Source organism: Chaetodon trifascialis, chromosome 1 (assembly GCF_039877785.1).
Source record: "Chaetodon trifascialis isolate fChaTrf1 chromosome 1, fChaTrf1.hap1, whole genome shotgun sequence".
NCBI classification, from domain to species: Eukaryota; Metazoa; Chordata; class Actinopteri; order Chaetodontiformes; family Chaetodontidae; genus Chaetodon; species Chaetodon trifascialis.
In genome coordinates this window covers 23609017-23633698 of record NC_092056.1, presented here as the reverse complement: position 1 = coordinate 23633698, position 24682 = coordinate 23609017, and the positions used below count along the sequence as shown (strand labels likewise).

General features: G+C 44.7%; 1 protein-coding gene across 1 annotated transcript in view; it reads left to right on the top strand.

Annotated features, from left to right (window-relative positions):
- The window catches only part of fto (FTO alpha-ketoglutarate dependent dioxygenase), a 117273-nt gene that overhangs the window by 5808 nt on the left and 86783 nt on the right, over positions 1 to 24682 (top strand). The window contains exons 2-6 of the mRNA XM_070958856.1: positions 14903 to 14980; positions 15169 to 16204; positions 18520 to 18645; positions 22237 to 22316; positions 23523 to 23666. Of these exons, the coding sequence (XP_070814957.1) occupies positions 14903 to 14980; positions 15169 to 16204; positions 18520 to 18645; positions 22237 to 22316; positions 23523 to 23666 (1464 nt within the window). The remainder of the gene's footprint in view (positions 1 to 14902; positions 14981 to 15168; positions 16205 to 18519; positions 18646 to 22236; positions 22317 to 23522; positions 23667 to 24682) is intronic.

Genomic DNA, 24682 nt, shown 5'->3' with positions numbered 1-24682 from the left:
CAATATGTCTTTGAATCCATGATTGTGTATGTGTATGCACACACGCATCTATACGTTTAAGCGTGTGTTGAGGCTGCTGGTGTTTTTGCGAAGGGAACATAGCACGAAAAATGATAAAAATCTTCAATAAGTGTGTTTAACACTGAGGATATTGGAAGGATTAACAATTACACATGCAATATAACATCAGACTTTTTCAGTCTCAGCCTTCGAAGCAACAACGTCGTCAAAATCGATGCTACCCAGAATACATCCTAGCTACCCGAGTTGTTGCTAATTTTAGCGAACTCCAATAAACATGATTCGACTGTGCAAAGCCACCTGCATAGGACAGAGCAGCAGTCTTCATGCTGTTTATTTGTGAATTTATTTTCCTTTGTAATGACTCACCTTTCCAATAAAGTAGAAGTGCCTACTGCTACATTGTTGCCCAACATCTGGTTTCAATGGAAAGTCCAAAACCCTTCATCACAAAAGCTGCAGGAGACCAGGTTCACAAGGCGCCGTAAATAGTAACTGTTAATTTGTACATCATAAGTTCTTTTCCATAAACGTGAGCAATGAAAGTGTGTTAAAATACCTGGCATTTAGCGTATTGCTTTGTAGAGGCTGAACATAGGAAGTGCCTCCTTTAGCCAGAGCCAGGTTTTTGCATTGCTGTTAACTTAGCTAGCGGAGGTAGACTTGGCCTCCTCTGCTAACCACCATTAACAAAATACCACAGGTTGTTTTCACTTGTAAAAACAAACAATGTTATTTTGTAATAATATTACAAAATACATATTATGTTACTGTGGTTTAGGATTGTTTATGTTAAATGAACAAATAAGTCATCATTGCCATGGTTTAAATTGTGAAAAAGCCATGACAAAAGCATTCAAATAGCCATTAACCTCATCCCTGTTTTCTTGAATAATCTAATAGACAGTGGGCACTTAAGTAAAAGTACTAATGCCACACTGTGAAAATACTCCACTACAAGTAAAAGTCCTGCATTCAATATCTTACTGAAGTAAAAGTATCGCAAAATGTGCTTAAAGTGTCAAAAGTAAAAGTATTCATTGTGCTATAAATATATAGAAATATATATTTGATGTTTATGTTAATGTTACTGCTGCACTAATGTCTGTGTTTCTTTTTATTGCTGTGGATATTTAAGGTTGAGCTAATTTTAAATACTTTATATGCTGTTTAATCTACAGCGATGCATCACATCCTTTAAGATCATGATATGTATGTGGCGTTGCTGTCCTGTGATCTGAAAAGTAACTAAAGCTGTCAGACAAATGTAGTGGAGTGAAGTACAGTGCTTTGGGTAACGGCTTACATGTGAGAACTTTAGTAACCGCACCAACTTCCAGTCTGGAGCAGGCTTCCCTGGTTATCCTGGATTTGCTTCTGTGGAGCTTTTTGTAGAGCTTGTTCCAGCATTTACTCTGCATCAAGTCTTTGAGAAGTGTCTGCTCACTTCAGGTAGTCTGTTCATGTCTCAGTGATTCTTCCTCTGAGCCCCCCCCCCCCATGTGTTTTTTCTTCATCAGCCTAACTTTTCCTTGCATATGCGAAGGAGCCAATGACAGCTTGACTGGCATGCTGTCAGACAGGCGATGCCTTTCCAACGGTGGAGCATCAGCCTTTTTCCTGAGAGCTCGTGTGTGTGTGTGTGAGAGCTTGTGTGTGCTTAGAAAAGTGGGGGTATTGTCAGGACGTGACCGGCACACTTTGCATGTTCTTCTCGAGACAGGTGCTCCTGGGCGAGCACTGGTGCATGACAGTTGCCTTTCATCGCTGTCTTCTCTACACTTAACCCCTGACCAGCCCTCCCTCCTTCCTCTTCCTCCTCATCCTCTTCTCCTCTCTCCTCCCACCCTCTTTCCTCCACGTCTGACCTCTTCTCACGGCGCTTCCCTCGGCCGTCCTGAGTGATGGACTGCGAAGGCTGGTGGGCGGGTTGCGTTTTGTCTGTGGTGGTGTGGTGCGGCAGGCTTGTCACAAGCTTAACACTGTCAGGCCACGGAAACCCAGCTGTCCAGACTGAACCGTGCACACACACATGCACAGAGTAACGCCCACACACGCACACTTAAACCCACACCATAACTTTTTGCTCAACAGTCCGTAATTCCATCCACCGGTGCTGTCAAGCACTTGATCAAATGTGCATAAAGAAAGGAGCCCCTTGGCTGAATCCCGTCTTCTCTCTCCCTATCATAATGTAGGCAGATTTCCCCTCCTCTGCCTGTTTATTCAGATGAGGCTGACTGGGGGGCAGCGGGTCACATCCACTTGCCTGGCTAAAACGGTCCTGAATTGAGGGTTGTCTCCAGTGAGATGGAGAGAGAAAAAACACAAGGAGGGGTTAGAAAGGGCTGCCGAGCGGTCATGTCAGGGCTGTTTTCAGGGCTATTTGTGTGTGTGTGTGCATGTGCCATGGCGGGGGTAGGGGTTAGGGAGTTTGAGGGTTCAGTTGTCAACCCCTGTGTCATGCTTGCCCTGGCCTTGTTATGTAGGGGGCATCCACTGTCATTTGTTGCGGGACTGTTTGAAGTGGAGTGAGCCACAGAAGCATAAAAAGCAGTCAGCACACTGCACGCTCTCAGGTGCCGTCACACACACACTCATTTAAAAGGACAAACTCATACTCTGCGGGAAATAATCCCTATTAATGTGACACCCCAAAACTTTGTGTCTTATCTCGTTGGTTTCTTTTTTCAGATTTGTTTTAATGTTGGCCTTTTCAATCATACCTGTGTTAATTCAAGTTCGAGACTGATCCAGATGTTTCGTATAGGATGTACTTAGTTTCCTGTTGTTTCCCCACTTTTATTCTTCGAGCGTCATCATGTTAAGTGAAGTAGGTGGATTAAAGTCATGCTTGAAGCCAACTTTGGGGAAGACATACACTAGGTAAGCTGGTGGTTTTCATCCAGCACTCATTCTGCACTTCCAAGTTTTTTGAAGTTTATCCCTGTGTGTGTGTGTGTGTGTGTGTATCTGTGTTTGTCACTGTAGGTGTATGTGTGTGTTTCATCTGACATACATCTCCCACATTGTCTCCACTATGGAAAAACAGCAATGGTTAAGACTCCTTAAACTTGTTGTCGGAGTGTCAGCGAAGACATGAGCGCGGCGCACACCATGAGCTTAATCCAACAACAGCCCGTCTGCCATACTGCCTGCCTGCTATCTGCGAGCGAGTGGACCCCTTCCTCTCAGCCATTGTCATATATAGGGGGCATTGTCACATATGAGATGGACTCATGTAAATGCGGTGACAGGCTACTGTCTCGGCTGACTGACAGCACAGAGGGATTGGGCTAATCTGAATGACTGATTCGAGGCGCGCAGCGGCTCGGCTGTCCCCATAACTCCTGAGAAATAGACAGCTTCAGCGGAGTTATCTGTGTTTGTAAGTCCTTCTGCTGCGCTGGGATGACAATAGGGATTAGTGCCAAGGTTCTTTAAACTGTTTTTTTTTTATTTTATTTTTGGGAGGGGGGAAGGGGGCCTCTTATCGGCGTCTCGGCAGGATGCTGCCGCAGCCACTTTTCCTTGACTGTCAATTAAAGAGGGGATCATTAACTTCAAGGGTATAAATGTTCTAACACTGGTATTACGTTGGGAAGCTAAGTCGCTGACAGATGTTCCAACTTTAATTCTCCACTTGTTTTTTTGTCCTTTAATTAATTTATGTATCGCTATTCGGGTTTTAAATATTTTTTCCCCCTGTCTGCTCTTTGTTAGCCTGTAATCTCAGTTACCATGGTAGTCGCAAAGACGATTGGGCCTTGTCACTCGGCTGTGTTTCTTATGAGGTTCAATCGGCTAATGTATTCAATATCACCCAAACTGAAAGGTAAACAGTATCTAATGGCGTGTGTGTTCCTGCACTGCCTCCGTGCAGCCTGGAGGTGCTGGGCGGTAGGAGAACAGCATGTCTGCCTTGAGTTCTCCAGGCTTTTTAGGAGGACCCTACAACTTCGAACGGTGCTTGATAAAAACAAAACGAGCGCAGCTTGTATCTCTGTACGTGTGTGTGTGTTTTTTGGGAGGCAAACAAAAGTAGTGTACTACTTTAGGGTATTTCTTCTTGGAAGCTTTGTTGGTGGTTGTGAAGCACGGGTGTGACAGCTGCGGTTGAGATTTACTCAAAGTGGAAGTGCAGACATGGAGCTGTGACGGGATACGGTTAGGTGTGTACTGTAGGTAGCCTCATACAGAAAGAAAACAAGAGGAGGAGAGACGTTAAGGGGAGTGGGAGAGAGATAGGCGACAGAGACTGCTAATGGGCAAACTCTCTTCATCCACCACCACTGCCATCACCACCACCTCCCTGTTCTCTCATGACAGCTCTTTTCCTTTGTTCTCCCCCTCGGCCCACTCTCTGCCGGGGATTCGTGACAAGTTTTCGCGGGCTGATCAAACGCTGCGGTGACACCTGATTAGGATATAGCGCGTGTTTACAGTCGCGCATGGCGAGGACCCCCCCCTTCTCCGACAACAAGGGAGACTTCACCTTGACTAATTAAATTTGCACCTGCAATGCCAGCTGTGACAGCCACTGGAGGGCTGCATTTATTTATGTCACTCCATACATACTTCCTGTGACGTTGGTGGAGGCTGAGTTTGCAGTATAACTCCTTGTTTACCCTCAGTTCACAATGGCTGTGTGTGATATCATGGCTTTCAAACTTGCTTCATAAATAATGTATATATATAATTTTTTTTATATATTTGCAGGATAATTTTAACAAATAGAATTTTGAATTGCATGTCTTGCTTTTGATTTGCTCTCCCTTAAAATGACAAAATTAGATGCAGCGTTCACTTAGCTTGGATAGCAGGTGGCATACCTTAACATATCAAATTAATTTGAATGATTAGGGGATTTAAATAGAAAATAAAAACAACGTGTTGATCAATTTTATAATGTGTTGCGCAGTGTTCAGTGGAAGCCAGTGGATGGTGTGATTTTTCAGGGTCAGCACTGCATGCTAACTGAAACAGGTTGAATTCTGTGTTATCACTGGAGGGTTTTTGACATCTGATGCTGAAAAGGTTTTGAACCCTTGTTTAAAATAATGTGATTTGTGTGATGGATTAATGTGCGTACATATGTGTGCTTGTATATGATCTGCCTTTCAGAGTGTGTGCGTGTGTGTGTGTGTGTGTGTATCTATCTAAATCAGTGTTGCGGGTGTAAAAGGCCACCGCTGAAGTGAGCAGGACATCATTCACCCAGTAGCAGGAGACAGGGCCGGGTAATTTGTGGCTCTCCCCTCTGTCTTGCTCACTCCCCCTCTCTCCTATCCCACCATCCTGCCTCCCCAGCCTCAAATTGACCAGGCTCGACTGCTGGTCATGCTGTATTACATGGGTTAGATGAAGTAATTATTTCTAGGCCACTGACTACAAGCAAGATTAATAGTTTTTGAAACGGCCATAATGGAGGGCTGACCCGCCGTGACATAAGCATTATTTCAAGCTCACCTCCACTCTCATCCCTCTCACCTCTGGGCGCTGGCAGAGTGTGATTTATACCTGGGTTAATGAGGGGAGGGGACCTAGGAGCCCAGGGCCACCAACATACCAGTGCAACGTTACAGGCCCGCTCCCCCAACTGAGCAGACAGCGGGCTCACTGGAAGAAGCTTTTGAGTTTTTACTTGGTAGAAATTTGGAGACAAGATGCAAAGTGATTGAAATCATTTTTGAATGACATCATTTTAGCACATGTTGAAATTTGACTTGAAGTGCTCGGCGCTCTCTATGATGTCCTCCAAACAAGAGATGATGTGTGTTGACATCGAAACCCTCCGTCCTGGGTCGCTTCATCTGTCCACCACCCCCAACCCTGATGCTCTGGAGCCTTAAGGACCAGAGAAGCTGGAAAGTTGTCACTAGGTGGCACTTGGACATCATGTTATCAGATGCTCTCTCCCCTTCACCCCACCCCAGGCTCCTCTTCCCCTCCCTCTCTTCCTCCCTCCTTTCTTGCCTCCCTCACTTCCTCCCTCCCCTCTGTGCTAAGTACACCTCAGATGTCAGGGTGTTTTATTTTTATTGGATGAGGGCAGTGTGTAATGCATTCACCTCCGTTCCTGCCAGCTGTTAAATGCCCCAGAACATGGTCTGGCCGGGCTCCGCCCCGTTAACCCCTCTGATTGGCTGTAATAATTAGCAGAAGTGAACAGTAACTATGGCGCCCAGCGAGGTTTGGGGACAGTTTGCAACTCCCTGATACAGTACGTGCGTGACAAAACGGTCCATCCTGCCCAGGCATAAGTGTCTTGGGTCTGGCCCAACCTGGCCACATCCCCCTCTTACTTGAGTGCACGTGTGTTTTTTAAGCTTTAATATTAACCCTCAACTTAAACACATGCATGCTGGTGTGGCACCAGCAATTACATTTTCAAATGGCTGGGTTTGTAAACCTCCAGGATGTTAATCTGTCACCATTCAAGCTACTGGGAAGAGTGAAAAGAGGATTAAGCTATTCAATTCCTGGTAGAATATTTTCCTTTGTTCAGAATGAGTGAAGGAAAAATAAATAAAGAAATGAGGTGGCTTCTCAAGCAAGACAAGTGCCGTCTGCTATACTTCAGGATTTGGCTAATGCCATTATAGCAAACTTATCTGCCTCAGGATTCCAGGAAGACAGGCTGAGGGTCTTGTAAACAGTCACAAATGATATTCGGCCCTTAATTCATCATTAATCTCAGGTCACATCATAAAGCCAGTTTATCTGGGTCAAAGACTACATGAGATGGAATTAGACCTGTCCTAGATGTTCAGTCCACATCTGTTTGGCCCCATATGTTTTTCTAATGGCTTAGGTGATTGTCAGCATTTAGATTTAGGCCGCAGCTCTGGCTTGTTAATGCTCCCATATTCAAAAATCAGTTTCAACAAATAGGTCTCAGCAAATAATTCAAGAGGCTGTCTGTCTAGTTGTCTCTAGAAGAAATGTGATGTAGTTGATTGGAGAAAAGTAAAGTGCGTTTTGATGGACAAGCAACTCCTCTTGGTGAAATTGAAGCCGACAGGAGCCTCTCTATTTTTCACATGTAGTGTGATCCTCTGGGTTCCTTCCCCCGACAAAGTGGGTGAATGTGACATACAGCTGAATTGATGGTAAAATATCCTTGAAGTGTTTTGTCAAGCAACATACTTTATCAAATCTTATGTTTAGCATAAGGTTATAATATACCACATGATAATTGTCACAGCTGTCAGCCAATCCTGCGCAGTACCCCTGCCTTAGCCCCTCGCTTACCCTTGACTCCCAGCCCCTCCGGTCGGATTGCACATCATCTTTATCCCAGATGAAGTACCAGACTCGGTGGTGTCAGAAGATGATCTAATGTGGAGCTGAAAGGACACAGAGCTGGGAAATCATCGTCATTTGAAGAGGTTGCTTGTCACTTGATGGGTTTGATCAACCAGTGCCGCGGTACACAGAGCTGGGTCTTTGCACTGTCTAACAGTGGTACTGGATTAGAGACACAAGCCACTTCGACTGTGATCAGTCAGTCACACACGGAGACACGCGGCAGGACTGAAATCCTCCATGCGCGCTTCATCCACATCATGTGTGCACTTCTTCGTCAAGCCCACTGTATGGAAATGAGGAACGCTGCTGTTGACAATGATAGTACATGCCAGTTTTGCCTCTTTTTTGATGCTTTAGTCTATAGCTGCTGCAGCACAGGTACTACCGCCTTATAGTGAGGTACAGTACCAGGGCGTGCTACTGCATTGCTGCCTGACCTACCAGAGTGCTACTGATCTGTGACATCTTGACACAATGGCAGTGTGTGTGTGGACGGGCCTGCCTCTACACCCCTCAGACACTGTGTATGGCTAAGTGCTATTGAATTGTTTATTGTCACAAATCACAAACCTTTCAATGACGAGCTGCGACACCCACTCGTCCGTCCGTCCGGCTTCCCTGCCCTGAGCGATGTGCCGGTCTGCTGGGCTCTGAGGAGCGTAACGTCAGCCTCTGGAGCTGGGGATTTTAAACGCACCACCTGCTTATCGATCTCCTCTGCCCCGCTGAGCCGGCCGAGCCCAGACAGCAGAGAGAGAGAAGGCGAGATGCAGAGGGGAAGGGCGATCTGGTGGCCTCGGTCCTTTGGTCCTCAGGTCTGTCCTTGACACTGCCTGTGGGACAGGCCTGGAGGACGCCTCTTGTCCTCCCTTTAAGCTCCGCATCCAGCCCCTACAGCTAGCCGCCTCTCCCTCTGGGCCAAACTGCACTTTGCACAGCCATATTGATTTTTTTGGAGGGGCAGGAAAAGTGCGGCTGGGTGGTGAGAGCGAACGAGGGAGGGAGGGAGGGGGAAATGGAGAAATTGAGGGAGCTTTCTAAAGCACTGACTTCTCCTTGACTGCACCTCGAGACGCGACAACCCTGTTAGAACAACTCGGTGGCCCTGGTGCCCCGCTGAAAACTGCTAATCACAGTCTTTCAATCAACGCTCCCCTTCCTCTCGTCTCTTTCCTCCCTCCATCCCTCTCCCTCCCTCATTTTCTCACTCTTTCCCCTGACTTTCCCCCCACTGTACCGGACCCTGTCTGAATACCAAGGGACTGCGTCTGCATTAAAACTGGCCATTCCACATGGAAAACAGCTGACCTCATGAAAGCATGTTGTAATTTGAAGGTGAAAACTAAAAAGCTTTTCTCTATCGACATAATCTTAATGGAAACGTTATGGCCCGGCCGCAAACTAACAATTAAGGCAAAATGGCTCACGCCCCTTGCATATTGGAGGCGGTAGCCAAGAGTTCACACAGCTGTTGTGATGACAAAGGCTGCTGGTTCGAATCCTGCGCCGGGTGTAAAGCTCAACGTGGCCTTGAACAAGCTGTTTAACCCCCAGATCCTCTGCCGAAGAAACTTTTTACTGTCCTCCAGAAATCCTCAGATGTGGCGTGCAGCTCCATGTGTCAAATTGTATGTGTGTGTGAAGCCGCGAGTATTTTTCTGATAAAGAGCACGCTCGGCCAATCTCTTCCGGATAAATAAAAAGGTTATGTAAGGCATACATGGACAGATCTCTTAAATCGCCCCCATCTCTCTTTCTCTTCTCTCCCTCTCTTCTCCTCTCCACATTTGACACTTGCTAAAGGTCACAGAAACATCTTTTTCCCCCCTTTGAGGTGTAGATAAGTGTGAAATAGATGTTGACACCACAGACACATTGAAAAGCACTTAAACAGAGTGGCAATGTGCCAACCTGTCTGCGTCTGGCTTTGTGCATTTATAAATACTTTTGAATGATTGATCTGGAAACCTGGGTCTCTCTGTAAGCCTGTCAGGTGCAGTGAGAGAGATGGAGGGTTCAAAAAACAGATGAGGCCCACTACTTTTTCTCTCTCTCTCTCTCACATGCGTGCACATATACTGTCCACCTGACAGAATCACACGTACCCTGGGATGCCTGGAGGAGTAGCTTTAAGTCTGTGTGTGTGTGTGTGTGTGTGTGTGTGTGTGTGTGTGTGTGTGTACACGTGGCTCACAGAGCGAATTGGACAGGACTTTTGATGTTTAGTTAAAATGGCACACCAGGTGTTTGTTAGTGTGCCTTATCTCACACGTGTGACATTTCTCAAATGTGACTGGGCGCCAATAAAGGTGGTCACATTGTGTGTGTGTGTGTGTGTGTGTGTGTGTGTGCGTGCGTGTGTGTGTATGTGTGTGTATGTGTGTGAATCTAATTGATGACTGGCAGTGGTCCCCCGCAGCTCTGGTAATGTGCTTAGATCAGTGTTATAAACAGGGCGTGAAAGGTCTACCCAGCGCCAGCCGTTTAAATGACTGGCCTCTTGTTCAGGTAGATGGATGGAAATGTTCTAATATTAATGATCACGTCCCCCGCCGACCTGTCGCGAGGTGAAATGAACAACGTGGCCCTCAGCCTCCAACAACAATTAACGGGCCAGAGCCGGCCTGTCTGCCATTTGTCATCACTTACCCCACCTGTGGACCCCCACTGAACACATGCTGAACGTGTCTGTCGATATATACACAATGTTCGCTTCATTGTTTTGGAAAAAAAAAAAACAAAAAGCAAAGTTTCATGGCATAGCATTCATTTCTGGGTGGGTTTTTTTCTTTCTTTGTTTCCAAAGTTAATGAAAAAGAAAAAAAGTTCCTGATTTTCAAGAGTGGAATATGATCCAAACCTTGATATGTGTGTGCACATGTGTCTATAGGAGAAGCATGTGGAGGATTATGTTCTTAATATGAGACGTAAGCATCTGATCCATATTGTTTGCATGAACTTGGATGGACGACCTTGCATTAAACACGATTTGCGAATGTAGCTTCGACCTACATGCCAAATTGAATATGGAATTACAGCTCAGGATAATACAGATTATCCAGAAAACAATTGATATCCAATGGAAAGTAGCTGAAGGACAATATCTAGGCGTTTCTAGCAACATCCTCCTGACTGACCTCCGTGTCTCATAGTCCTATTCATATTCATGGATTGGTCCTGAGCAGGAGACATGGGGTTACACATTACCAAGCTCTGAGGTCAGCTCCCACACATTCCAGTTAGCCATTGCCCAGTTAGCTTTCATACTGAGTCACCAAACTTATAGCTGCTGTTCTTAAAATAAATGAATGCCACCAGTGGCTGTAAACAAAATGTCAGAAGTCAGAAGTGGTTAATTTTTTCCCTGAATGTTTTTTTTTTGAGTGTGACGAGGATGAAATGAAGCTGCATAATCTGTGAAAAAGGTCATTTCTGACGTTATAACCAGTGCCGGAGCTGTTGTTTTTCAGGTTGTGTATTAGGTAGGGTGGATATATTTTTAGCTGCATTTTGGAAAAAAAAAAAAAGAAAAAAGAAAAAAAAAAGAGAGAGATGAAAAGTGGTACGTGATGAAACCCTGCAACAAGAGGCGCTGTAACACAAGTGGAACCTCTGCACATGTGGTTGTGTGTGTGCGTTCTTGTGTAGGTACTTGTGTGTGGTGGCACCTAGGTGCTGTGTTATCTCATCGTAGTTCAAGTTAGTGGCATACTCTGAAGATGAGGTAGACCTCGAACTATAGAGACCTTCATGGCACACGTGACTGCTGTTAGCCGCTGAGCTTTGGGTTTGAAGCAAGTGTTTTTTTCGATTCCTCCCCATGTGCATGCTTGTTCTTCAGTTATTTCTATGCTCTAAGCTGAATTCCTGCTTCCTACAGACTTTATGTCTTTCTGTGAATCACACATGCAAACGCCAATGTTCTGGTGGGGCAGGCGCTCCCGGCCCTTGCCTGTGCCCTCTGTTGCTTCACACAAGCTCCCTACATTCTCCGATCCTGTGCCAAATCGACCGGGGCGGAAGCGCTTTGATGTACGTGGGCAGCCTGTCTGTTTGAGTCCAACGTTTTACAGCCGACTTGTCAAAACTGTTGATTCACCATCACTTTAACAGAGGAGGACCAGTTCTGAAATGGGTGTCACACAAGCACCAATAGCTTGCTATTTAAACACGGAGCTCTATTACAGAGCTAACTCTCATCACGTCATCTGGGGCTGCACAAGGCCTGAGATCTACGGCTTTCTTGAAGGCCTTGAAGAAAAAATGGCGCACAGTGCTTCTTGCCTCACATTTTGGTGTGTAATCCAGCCCATTGTCACTCCCAACGGGTCAAATATGGCAGCTTCAAACTGTGACGCTAACCCTAACCCTTAACTAATGTACGTCCGTTTATTTTAACCCAAACCATGATCTTTTCCTGAACCTAACTGAGTAGTTTGGCTACCTAAACCTCACAACGTTATCCATGTGTGTATTGTTGTTCTCAGCAAGCTTTATCTTGAAGGTCTAACCAGATGTTGCATATTTATTGTTGCTAACTTGACTGCGGAGCCCTGCACATGCAAAAATGACACTAGAGCGGTATGTAGAGCATCCTAGCTCGAAGTGTAGGGCCGCTGACCAAACTGCTGTTTTTGACAAGTTTGGAGAGAGAACATGTTGGCGTAAGAATAAGAAGAAAACATAGATATCAGCCAAGATGGAAAGAATATTTTCCTAAGAATTTATTTGACATGGCCCACCATAAAAATGCACTGGAAAGCACAAGCGCCACCACATGGGATGGGACACTTGTACTTATCAAGCCATGTTCAGGGCTTACTCTGCATTGAAGCTTTTATGTGCAGCCTATGATGCATCAGCCAAATCTACACAAGACCAGTGGGACTTGTGTCCTCCTTCAGCCTCCTTCTGGGGCAGACACAAGTGAGACTGGAAGTGTTTTTATCCCTGCAGCAGCGGAGTTATCTGGCTATTTTGAGCTATTGATGCTAAGCGCCGGACATTAATCTACTCTGCGAAGAACGCTTTGAAGAAAGTGTCCGCTGAAGTGTCACAGATGGGGAATAAATGAAATTAATAAATATATGGTACACACAGTTTGATATCTCTTATAGGCCAAGATCAAAGCAAACCAATTGAGTTCTATTCTACCTAATATGTTTTTCTGTGATAAACAGTCCGGCTGAGGGAATAATCCCATCAAGGAAGAGAGAGATTAAAAAAGAAAAAAAAAAGAAAAAAGCATCAGATATATCACTCAGTGCAGACGGTTGGCACGGCTACCGTGAAGCATGCGTGTTATTATGGGATTGGTAATCTCGTTTCTTGGGTCTGAGTGGAAACGCAGACCTTTTTTTTCTGTTGCGCCTCGTGGTTTTCCTTCCAGAATCAGGTGCAGACACAGAGACAGGAAGACAGACACAGCAGCCCTCTGATACTGTGAGACTCCATCTGCTTCAGAGGGCTCCGGTAACTTCTTGTCTTTCTTTTTTTCTGTGGAATTTCTGAGTAGCCTGATGTATTTGACATGTGTGTGACAGCGCTGGTTGTGTGCGATTGGGGTTGAGGCATCATGCTCGCTACCCCGGCTGTGCGTTTTTTTATAAGGATGGGCATGTGTGTGTGTATCTGTACACATACAGTGTGAAAACACACTTTTGTGCTTGTTTACACAGCAGTGGTTTGCGCACTGTGACTAAAGCAGACTGTAATGATCCTACTTATGTGCACACATGCACACATCTACAATGGATGGATGGCAGGATATGGATCCGTACACGCTCACAGCAGCACACAGATAAAAACACACACAGATACACACAGACACATACACATACAACACTAGCCCAGAGCCTCACCTTGATATCTTGAGCTTCTGTCATGAGTTGGAATTTGACACCAATGAATGTGTGTCAGGTTGTCAATTTCTTCCAACAGCTTTTGAATGCAGTCTGGCCATGAATAGTGCATGTTGTTTTGTTTTTTCGATTCCAACTGTCTGCAAGTCTGTTTTTGTTTGTTCCAGAATAACTTGGAAGGCCTGTACACTCATGCGCATCCTTTAAGAAAACTTTCAGCAGGTTTTGTGTTGTTTAGCCTAAGGTAAAGATTCAGCCCTGAAGGTAAATTCGCCAAACTGCTTCAGATCTGATGCCCGCTCATTTCTTCTGCCTCCGTTATTGGGATCTCTTTTCCTCCCTCCTGTCTTTAATGCACATGCTTTCACCGCTTTCCCTCGTTTTGATCCAACCCCCTTACGCGCCAGGACACTCATGGACTTTAATGTTATTAACCGGACATTTTATTTCGCTCTAAAAGTCAGGATGTGTTTTGGCAGCCGGTTCCCATATTCCACATGAGGTCTTCGGCATTATTGGGGCAGGAGAAATGTGAGACGCTTGTTGTAAATGTCTTGGAAATATACACAAGGCCGGGTCGCCTCAAACTATCGCAACTGCTATCACTGCTGCTGCTGCTATCAAGCTATCACAACAGACCATTCATGCAAAAGTTTTAAAGGTTTAAAAAGACAGTGGCATGCTGGTGACATTTCTCCTTTCCTTGCTCTTGAGACACCATGCAGAGGCTGTGTGTGTGTGTGTGTGTGTGTGTGTGTGTGTGTGTGTGTGTGTGTGTGTGTGTGTGTGTGTGTGTGTGTGTGTGTGTGTGTGTGTGTGTGTGTGTGTGTGTGTGTGTGTGTGAGCGCGTGTGTGTGTGTGTGTGAGCGCGCGTGTGCACACCTGGTGGGAATGAATATGAGGTTCTGAATGTGCACAGATACAACGCCTCCATGTACACACACCTACGCACAAGCACATACAGGAGGGCAAAAGGAGACAGGGTGGGGAAATAGTTGTGAAATTTATTTGGGCATATAGTTTTTATGCCAGTTGCCATTGGATTTATAGGTCAGAATGGAATGCGTCCCAATGAAAAGTGCTTTGATCCCTCCACCAGGTTTACGTTTTTATTGGAGGAGCTCTGTATGACACAGGGCATCTTTTATAAGGTTGCGAGGAACCCCACAGCAGCCTTCACCAAATCATAAAAATGTGAGACGTCAATGAAAAGGGTTACCAGGTCCCTGTGACATCAGTTGTTAAAATTGATTTATTAATTTGATCCTCAAATACCTGCCGATTCAGTTCACACGATTTGATTTTTTGTTTGCCAGATTGATTGCTGTTTTTTTGAAGAACTGACTTATGAAGGCCATACAGGACCATAATAGATTTTTGTCACACAACCTCTATGTTTTTGATTCTTATCCCAGGAAGTAATAATCATTTTGTAATTGTTTTCCCAATCACATCACGTTGGTGTTACAAGGTGGATGTTGAAGGTCAATGGGAAGACCATCACTTCCGTCATCTGCATTTTGCTTCCCACACCGTCACATCATCCTCTCTCCAAAATCCCCAAAGTTAGACACTTAATATGTTTAAATAGAAAAAAATAAAGGCATAGATAATCAATCATTTAGACACCAAAATGATTATGTAAAAACATTAACAACAGGGTTCCTTCTGCTACTTATCACCCTATTATTCCGTGTTGTGTTCCACAGAGGCGAAGGCTACTGCAGGAGTTGGGAGACCAGAAGATCCCCTTTCTGGGACCTTCAGATCGGGGCTTTCAGCAACTGGTGAGCCAGCCACCCTTACTGATAATGCTGAGGATGCCTAGACCTTTTGTCTAAAGGGCCTACAGCAGCCTTTCAGTTAGTTGGTTCAGATCTGAGAAACAAGATTGTAATTCAGTTTTAGTCAGATTTGTTCTGTTTTTGTGTGCCATGATCATCCTGTAATGATAAGAGTGTCTTGTGTCTCCAAGTGGGACTCCAGTTACTCTGGCCTGGTTCTGAGGAGATCCTGCTCGCTGCCTGCTGAGCTCCATGGCCGGGTGCAGGCTGCTCTGCTCACCCTGAGAAGGAAGGGCTGCCTGCTGAGGGATTTGGTTCGTGTCCGCGACCGAGATGTATTCACCGCCGTGTCGCGGGCTCTGCTGGGTGAGCCCGGTCACACTTATCGCTATCTGGACACACGGCTCTTTGCCATCCCCTGGCACAGTGAAGACACGGAGGTCAAAGGACAAAACTGTTGCGACCCTGACTTGAGGGCGGCCTGCAAGGCATTGTGGGAGCTTAACACCTTCCTTTGCTCTGACGTGTCTCAGCTGAAGGAAGGAGACAGGCTAACGCAATGTGTGAAGGTGGAGGCAGAGGCCAAACAGGGTGAAGAGGGGGACACGGAGTCTAAACACAGTGAGGACTCCAAGAATAGTGAAGGAGGGGACTCAGAGTCCCGACAAAGTGAGGAGGGGGACACAGAGTCCAAGCACAGTGAGGAGTGGGACATTGAGTCGAAACACAGTGATGAAGGCTGCTCTGGGTCGAAACAAGAAGGAGAATGGGAGACTGGGTCCAGACACAGCAGTGAGGAGGGAGAGTCCTCCAAGGTCAAACCAAGTGAAACAGGTGTCGCAACAGGGTCGGAACTCAGCGAAGGAAAATACCCCGGCTGGGCGCCCAAAACTATCAGCGGCACAGAGACTGAACCTGCGGCGCTACGGACCCAAGAGAAACCTGTGGCCCAACTGAAGCACAGCTTGTCAGATTATCACATTGAGGACAAGGAAGAACCGGCAAGCGGACAGGGCTGTTCCCAGCCGAGTCCTCTGCCAGTGTGCACCGGTCCAGTCAAGTTCAATGTCACCTTACTCAACTACATGGACCCAGCAGCTATGAGCCAGCTCAAAGAGGAGCCTTATTATGGCATGGGGAAAATGGCGGTAGGGTGGCACCATGATGAGAACCTCATCACTCATTCGCCAGTGGCTGTGTACAGCTACAGCTGTCATGATGACAAAGGTAAGGTCAAGGCTAAAATGTCTTACTTGTCATAACTGTGCTAATTGGTTACACTTTAGAATCCTTTATTTCACTCTTCTACGCTTAAATCGAAAGTATTTAATGGTTGTCTTAAGCATATTGTTTCTGAAATTAAGATTCCTTTTTTGTCTTTCACCGCAATATCCCATCAACTTATCTCCGTGGCTTTATGGCGGATCAGATGCAGCTAACCTTGTGTGTTATGGCCCTACAGCAGTGCTGTAGCATCTGTAGACATGGCCTCTGGTGAGGCAACCATCAGATCAATCTATGCGATAGTGTCGGGGCATTATCAAATGTCATCACCGGCTGCCTGCTGACAGCCTTATCGCCGACGTGCGTTGGGAGATCACAGACATTTGGATCTGAGCTCTTAACATTTGCTCAATGGCGCCGTCTAACAAACAGGCCTTATCACACACCCTGCATCTCATCTAAATCATTTCCCCGAGAAATGATCGATGTGCAATTATCTGATATGGAATAATGAGCCCTGCTTTGATAAGTGTTCCTAGACTGTACTGTATGGATCATACGATGTCTCCTAATTATGGAATGTGCACTCTATCAAGAGCTGATAGTATTTCCTGATGGGGTTGATAGAGAATCTCAGTAAGAGAGGAACTTCGCCTCTTAGAGCAAACACAGAGGACAGTGCTACCGTATCAAAGATGTTTCATTTGAAAAAGGCTCCTTGTAATTCGTATATGATCGTGTTTTTTATTGTAAAAATAACACAACACAAGCCAAATCAGTGAATGTTAAAATAAATGTCTCTTGAGCAGCACCACTCACCAGGTCGTTCCTAGCACCTTCCAAAAGCTCGAAGGAGAGCAAAACATGATTTCCTGTTGTGTCTGCATCTGTGTCCTGAGAGTGTAATTTTACAGTATCACACAAGTGCGCTGCCAACTGCTCTGACATCCCAACACGTTTTATAGCTGGGCTTTCTTCATTTGGGTTCCCTAACCAGAAACACCTGCTCCAGAGGACTGCGTCAGTGATTTGTTCCAGGCCATTTCAACTTTGACCCTGTGAACACAGGCTTCAAACGCTATATGGCATAACACCTTGCCCTGCGTAGCAGCTGTGTCTTTTCTAGTCCTAAATGACCCCACAGCTCCAGACCTTAGAGAGGAAAGGCTGATCGGAGCGCCATAGAGCTATATCCCAGTGGCTGGCTCTGAGGCCTCCCAGAACCGGGCTAATGAAATTGTTACCTTGAGGAATGTTGTGCTTTTACAATACATGTTTCTTACATTGTCCCTGAGAAGAAAGAAACACAGCACATTAGAAATCTTAGATGTACAGAGATGAGATGTTTTGCATGACACCTGCTTCCTCTGAGAGGCTTTTTTTCTCTTTGAGCAGCTTCACCAGAAGTGTTTGAGTGTTTTTCCCAGCTGCGCTGATCCAAAGGAATCTGCCACGACGGAGCGTTTTCCGGCACGGAGGATGATCTTCCACCATTCCTGAGGCCTCTGGGAGTGCTGTCATTAGCTGGCTCTAAGAGCACAATGGCTGGAAATTAAGTTACTATTTATCCGTGCTGAGCAAAGGAAAAGGCAGCTGTGGGGCAGAGAGGCCCAGAAAGACTTTAGTATTGATTTTGCTGAAGGGTGTTGGCCAGCCAAGCCAAATCTTGTTTTCTTAGTATCCCGTGTAAGAATGGAAGGAGAGAGAGGAGCAGGGGAGGAGGTTATAGTGTATGGGTTCAGAAACAGGAATATCATAGGATACCTACTGTCCAATAACACACTCTCACACACTCACTAAACAACATCAAGGGCTTTTATCCAACTATTTCCTCTTGCACAGCATAATGATAGCATAAGAAACCTGTGCTAACAGCCGATATGATCACAGCAACACATATCATCTTTACTCTGCCGTTAAGTGATTCTCGCTTTCTGGAGACAAAGGCTTACATCTTAGATCCATTGTTTGGACGGTATGGATTTAATCATTGCACTCCTCACTATTTAAAGTGGTAACCCTTTTATGACTTTTTTTTGGCTGCTGATAAATTGACTTTCTAGTGTTTTAGCGCTGCATTACCTAGATATCACTTGTATTGTAAAAAAAAAGTGGTTTAAATGAATATTGTGTTAAATGGCCGTAATTCTATAAAGTGATGAAACACCTTTTTCCATAAAAATTTCAGCTCTAGCGCTTTGCACTTTTACACTCAGTCAAAGTCACGCTGGGTGAAACTGTCACACCAAAAGCCTAAAATGTGAATTTAAATATAAAATGCAAATGTTACAGTGAGCTGGGCTGTGTATGACTGACAGGTGAGAGCAGTGAGGGAGGCAGCGGTGAGAAGGCGTACTGGCGGATTGGGCTCAAGGTAGCCTGGGACATCCACACACCTGGCCTGATGCTGCCACTGGAGTCTGGAGACTGCTATTACATGCGAGGTACTAAATCTTCTCTATAAACACACACGCATACAGACGTACACACACGTGCGTGTAAACACGTAGGTCACACGGCTCAGCCACATTCGCCACCCTGTCTGACTTTGGAGGAAGGGGCCCTTTTATTACCCTGTGTTTTAGTGCTTCTTGTACTTTGTCCCAAATGACTCATTCAGTACCAGCAGGATTCACTTCACTCGCACTCTCGTGCTCTTTTCTCTTCTTACATCACGAGAAACGGAGCTGAGGTGTGTGTGTGCGTGTGTGTGTGGAGTCACTTGGCCTGAACACAGAGCTTTAAGGTTCCATGAAATTGTGTGCATTAGAGAGGTTAGGAAAACCAAATGTTATTTTTTGAAGTCCTGTGACCCGGTGCTGACTACGTCTCTATGGAGAGGACAGACAGCGAGCCACAGGGGTGTAAATCATAGCTTAATGCTTTTGGCTGCAGCGGACACCTCCACCCTCCTCTTTTCAGCCCTGTGGGCCCGTCCAAGCTTTCTCATATTTTCTGAGTGTGAGGACATTTATCCACATCACAGCAGAAGCTTGTGTTCAGATGTACAAGACGTTATGGCCCCTGGTAGAGTGAATGGGGGATTTATCATTTTTAAAGGGCACTCTGCTTTCATAAGTATATAAGGATAGACACACAGTACAATCAGTCAGACCTGCCTTCATCTGCTCTGTGACTGTTTTTTTAAATCAATGAGTGATTGCAATTGTGATTTGTAAGCTAAAGATAAACAACATAAATATGTTAACTGTATGATTAATAATAGAGGCTGAACACAATATCCATCCATGATATTTAGTGAGATTTTGACCCTTGTGATTAAAAGATCCAGCTAATACGTATATATCCATCCATGTACAATCGTGCTGTCTGTGTTTTTCATGAAAACACTGAACCCCTACCTGTGCACTAAATGTCAAAATCATAAATACGCTGCTAAGACTTGCAGCAGCTTTCAGAGAGCAGGTTGGAGTCAGGGGGATGTAACTGACATGATTTACAGACATATATCAGATGCACATTTGGAGGAGATGCGCAGTATTTGAAGTGTTTTTGTGTCTTTTTTTAGGCAGTTTTGTTGAGTTTCGTTTTGTGTTTTTTAGCCCAAGAGCCCACAAGGCCCGTTCTACTGCTGGAAAACATACAACCAAAGTGTAAGACACATTTTCTCAAGAAGGGGTTTGGGTTAGCGACAAGAAATGTGTACATAGTACTGCTAATGTAAAGGGTTTTCTTTTTTCTCTCTACAAGTGAATGCATCATCTCTTCTTGTACGGCAAGATATGTGAAACTGAGCAGCTGATTTATGGTAAAAAGGCAGAATCTCAACCAAGACAGGAAAAGAACCCGTTCACTTGGCTTTTTGTTTTTTCTTTAGCTTGGACATATCACTTGCATTGTCCAGACGATGTATAGCTAGTACCTGGTGCCTGCCAAGGTGCACAACATCAAATGCTGCATACAAATGCTGTATTATGCAGTAAGTGGCTGCATTGTGGGCTAATCCGCATGATTACAGCAGGTGGGAAATTGTTGTTTTGGTAGCATTGGGAAAATGTTACACAGGAAGCTGCTTTACTTGCACAGTCTAGTTTTAACTCTGTGTCTGGAAGCATACGTTTCCTTGAAACTGAAGGCTGTAGTAGTTTTCAGATCGGCCACTAATAGGCGTTCAATCTGATTCCTTTTTTTTTTTGTTGTTTTAGAAGAAATAGGAAGGTTTTAATGAATTCCTGAAGTTGACTCTTTGAAGCTGCTGTGTTTTCATCTGTCGACGCCTGTACCTAATATTCAGCTTGACAGGGCTTGAAGCCGACCTCTTTTTGCTGGATAAGATTTACAATAGAACAGTCAGTTTCAGGCCAGCCATGATAATAGAGTGATGGGCTGTTGTGCAGACCATTCTAATGGGACTTGACTGTCGCGGATCAGTGGGGATTTATGCTCCACTTGGTGAGTACGCCCTTGAGAGGCCAACTGCTGCACAACGATAGCAGCTCACACAGTCCTTGGCTGTCTGTCGCTTTGTCGGTCTACCTGAATTAAATACTTGGCACAGTGCACCAACATATGCACACACCTATAAATTTGCACGACCTGCATGCACGAAAAACACACGCACACACGTGCAAAGAATGCAGCCCTCTGCTTACTGGAAGAAGGACATGCCCTCCCCCTCTGTTTTTGTCAAACACACAGACAGAGCAGTCACCACTAAACTATGTGTTCAGATATATTGTACCAGTGTTTTAGTGATGTACACCATATGATAGATAGTTTCGTGGTATTAAAAGAAAACTACAGCGGTGTATAACCACAAAAGCCGTAATGTCTTTTCAGCACCATTTGTCGCCGGCTGGCCCTTTTGAACTGCTAATGTCTGAGCTGCTGCAGGCAAATTGAATCACCATCATTTCCACCCAAATGGAATTTCAGTGGTTAAAAAAGAACAATGCAAGTCTTGACACCGGGCCTGTTCAATAATCAGATTTCCAGCTCCCAATGCACAGGGGGACTGGAGAAAAGAGTTGACCCAATATATTTAAAAGCCTGCTTCCTGGAAAAGGAGGACAAGTGGCAGCAGGCGCAGGGGTTGAAAGAAAGATAAATATTTATTACAGTTATCGAGTTTGCCTCTACTCCCTCCTGATCCCACTGACGCATCAGACGCGCCAAGAAAAGAGCAGATTGATGGAGATAATTTGTTATTGGATATAAACAGTTTTAAAGACGCAGAGTAATTCTGCCCAGAGACCTAATCCTTCACAATCTCATCAGGGTGAAGAAAACACCGGCAAGTTGTTTTGTTTGTCACCATCTTTTTTTTCCCTCCTACCAAACAATAATATCTTGCTCCCAAAGCATTTGGCTGTTTGACTTTCAAATCACAGGCATTAGCCAGTGTACTCTTGCTCAAGGCGGGTGTAAATATGCACATGTGCTGTGAATGACAGCTCTGTCATGGCTAAATTAATTATTGGTATGAGGCAAATAATGGCAGAGCTGAGAAACATCTATACACACAAAGAAACACATGGAGGGATACACAGGAAACAGCAGTAAGGCTTCTTTGTAAAGCTTCTGTGGTATTGGACAAATGTTTGTTGGTATGGCTCTTCCATCTTGACAGATTGAGCGCGATCTGGTTTTGTTTGGTAATTAAAATTATAGTACAATGCTGCTCATTCTATCTGATTCGATGCTGGACCAGGCGCAATCTGTCTGAGTGTACAAGATGATTTAGTTGTCATGTTCCTTCGCGTCCTGCTTTTCATCTGTTTTTTCTATTGTCATCAGCTCTTTTCTTTTCATCAGCTGTTTATTTGCTGTTATAATTAATTAAAAGCACAAAATCAAAATAAATCAAATCAAAATAATGAAATCTTTAATCTCATTATCTTTTCTGTTGTGTTTCTGTGCTCTACAATGTTTTATTAAACATTTTTTCCTGATGGATGATTATTCTTTTCCTTTCCGGTCTGTTCCCTTGTTTACTCTTCTCTGCTGCTCTGTTGATGATTGCTGTTATTATTGGTATCACGCTCTGATTGTTTTCTCTTCCCTGTGTTTACCAGATGACCTGAACAGCACCCACCAGCACTGTGTCCTCGCTGGAGACACCGCACGCTTCAGCTCCACACACAGAGTGGCCGAGGTGAGAAGCCAGCAGTCCTAAAAGAGAAAAACACAGTTTTGAATTTGTCAAAATTTGCTTTATAGCATGCTGACAGTCCCCGCTGCTCTGGTCCTTTTGGACTGCTGTTACTTACACGCTCTTAAAGGAAAAATGAAAAACTTCAACATTTTTTCTGATAAACAATGATAAAATTTTAAAAGTCATATTTTCAGTCAAATGGAAGGATTCTGTGATTTCCAGTGCATGAAAAGAGACGTGCAAATGTACGACAACATGAATTAAACAGAATGCGATAACTTTTTGACACATACTCAATTTAAAACAGCACAAAGACCATATATTTAATGTTTTATCTCATCAGCTTCATTCATAAATATCTGCTTATACTGAATTTGATCCAGCAACACGTTTCAAACACGTTGGGACAGGAGCAGCAAAACACTGGGAAAGATTCCAAACACCTGTTTGGAACATTCCACAGGTAAACAGGTGATAGTGTCATAAATGGTTATGAAAGGGGCATCCTGGAAAGGCTCAGTCGTTCACAAGCGAGGATGGAGCGAGGTTCAGTGCGTTCTGTTGTTCTCTGTGTTTTATACAGCTCCTCTGTTTTTTTGAAATCAGGGTTATATGAAAGCTTTTCACAGAAGTAAACAAACATTGTCTTAATTATTCACAGACACAATTTACTAAACACAAAAAATGATAATCAATGGTAGGGCAGGGGTGGGAAATCTCCGGCCTCCGGAAGCAATTACTTTTTTCACCGGTAAAGAAAATAACATAAAATAGCAAACTAACACATTCTTCGGAGTGGTCAACATATTTGCTATGCGTTTAATGTGGAGCCAGCTGATCTACTTAACAAGCCACAGCATGAAATCACTGAGCTGCCAAGCAATGACCAACTACTGAGAGAAGCTCTTTCTGCTCACGACTGACCGACCCAAACCTGAAAAACCAGCTGTGAGTAGCATCATCATCACTGTCAGACGCCTCGCCAAAAAGAAGCAGCCCCCCGTGTGTGTCACCCCTATGAAAAAGTTCTTGGGGAGCCACTGAGGACCTATCAGAAACTCTCCATTTGGTTGTAATTTGAACACTGAAGAAGCTTTATGTAAAACCTAAAACTGAAGCTGTCCGTTGTCTTTTGATGCACAGGGGTTAGCTCAACCCTGCATGGCAGTTATTTGTTTAACACCGGCTCTGTTCCTTTCCTACCAGTGTTCTAGTGGGACCCTGACCTACATCCAGTCACAGTGCCAAGAAGCCCTGTCCAACCTGCACACTGACCCAGAGACCGGCTCCCACAGCCTGCTGGCCCTGCTGCCGACAACGCTGCGACACTGTGAGGAGATTCACAATGAGGTGGGCACATGCTGGTGTGTCTTCACATGCATGTGCATGCACATTTGTGTGTACTAGTGTGTTTGGGTATTTGTGTGTTATGCATGAGTGCACACACATTTGTTTTTGGTTTTCATATTATTTTGTGTGTGTGTGTTTGTATTGATGCTATGAAGTCATGGGTAACAGAAAATGTTCCAATAAAGTTTAGACAATAGCATGCCAGTCTTTTAATGTATAGTGTGTTTCTGTGATCATGAACTTGCCTGACATTGTCTGAATTGTTCTGCTGTTGCTGTAGTCCTCACCGATCTGGTACTCCAAGGCCATTAAAAACTATGACAGGATGTCATCAGGACAAGATCACAGAAGATATTAGAAAACTGTCATGGCGTATAGAGAATTCAGGCATATGAATTATGTGGCTAAATATCTAATTAAGGAATTAGATTTTGTTTGAACAAACCTACGCATTTGTGCCTTTATACATGTGTAAGAATCCACATGTATATGCTGACAGTACACTGCAGATATTAAACTCTCAACACTGCTGATGTCATATCAACACCATCCAGTGTCAGGGTGCTGGGTTAACCAGCCAAACATCATCTGGGACTTGTAGAAAAATCTGCCTGTCAAACAATGCAGCAGTTCAACAAATACACTAACAAAATTTAGGCAATTGAAACTGTGTTATGCAGTACGGCAAAACAATTTATCCCTATTGCTGATAGCAGGTTAAAGCTCTGTAAACAGCAGAATGGGAGCTTGCCAGCTTCCTACCATCTACTTACCTGCTTGTTTAATGCTTCCAATATGAAATCCAGGTTGTTCTCATTTGTCCCGGCCTGTGATGGATCGTAAGGCAATAGCCTCTCCATATGTTATCTGAAGATGGAGTCATGCCCCGCTCCCCTCCCTAACCCCTTTTCACACACAACCACGAGTGATGCTGGCTCGGGGTATTGAGGGATAGAGTGAGGTCAAAAAAGAGGGACGTGAGGGGCCCGTCTGCACAGCCACCGGCCCCCTGTGCT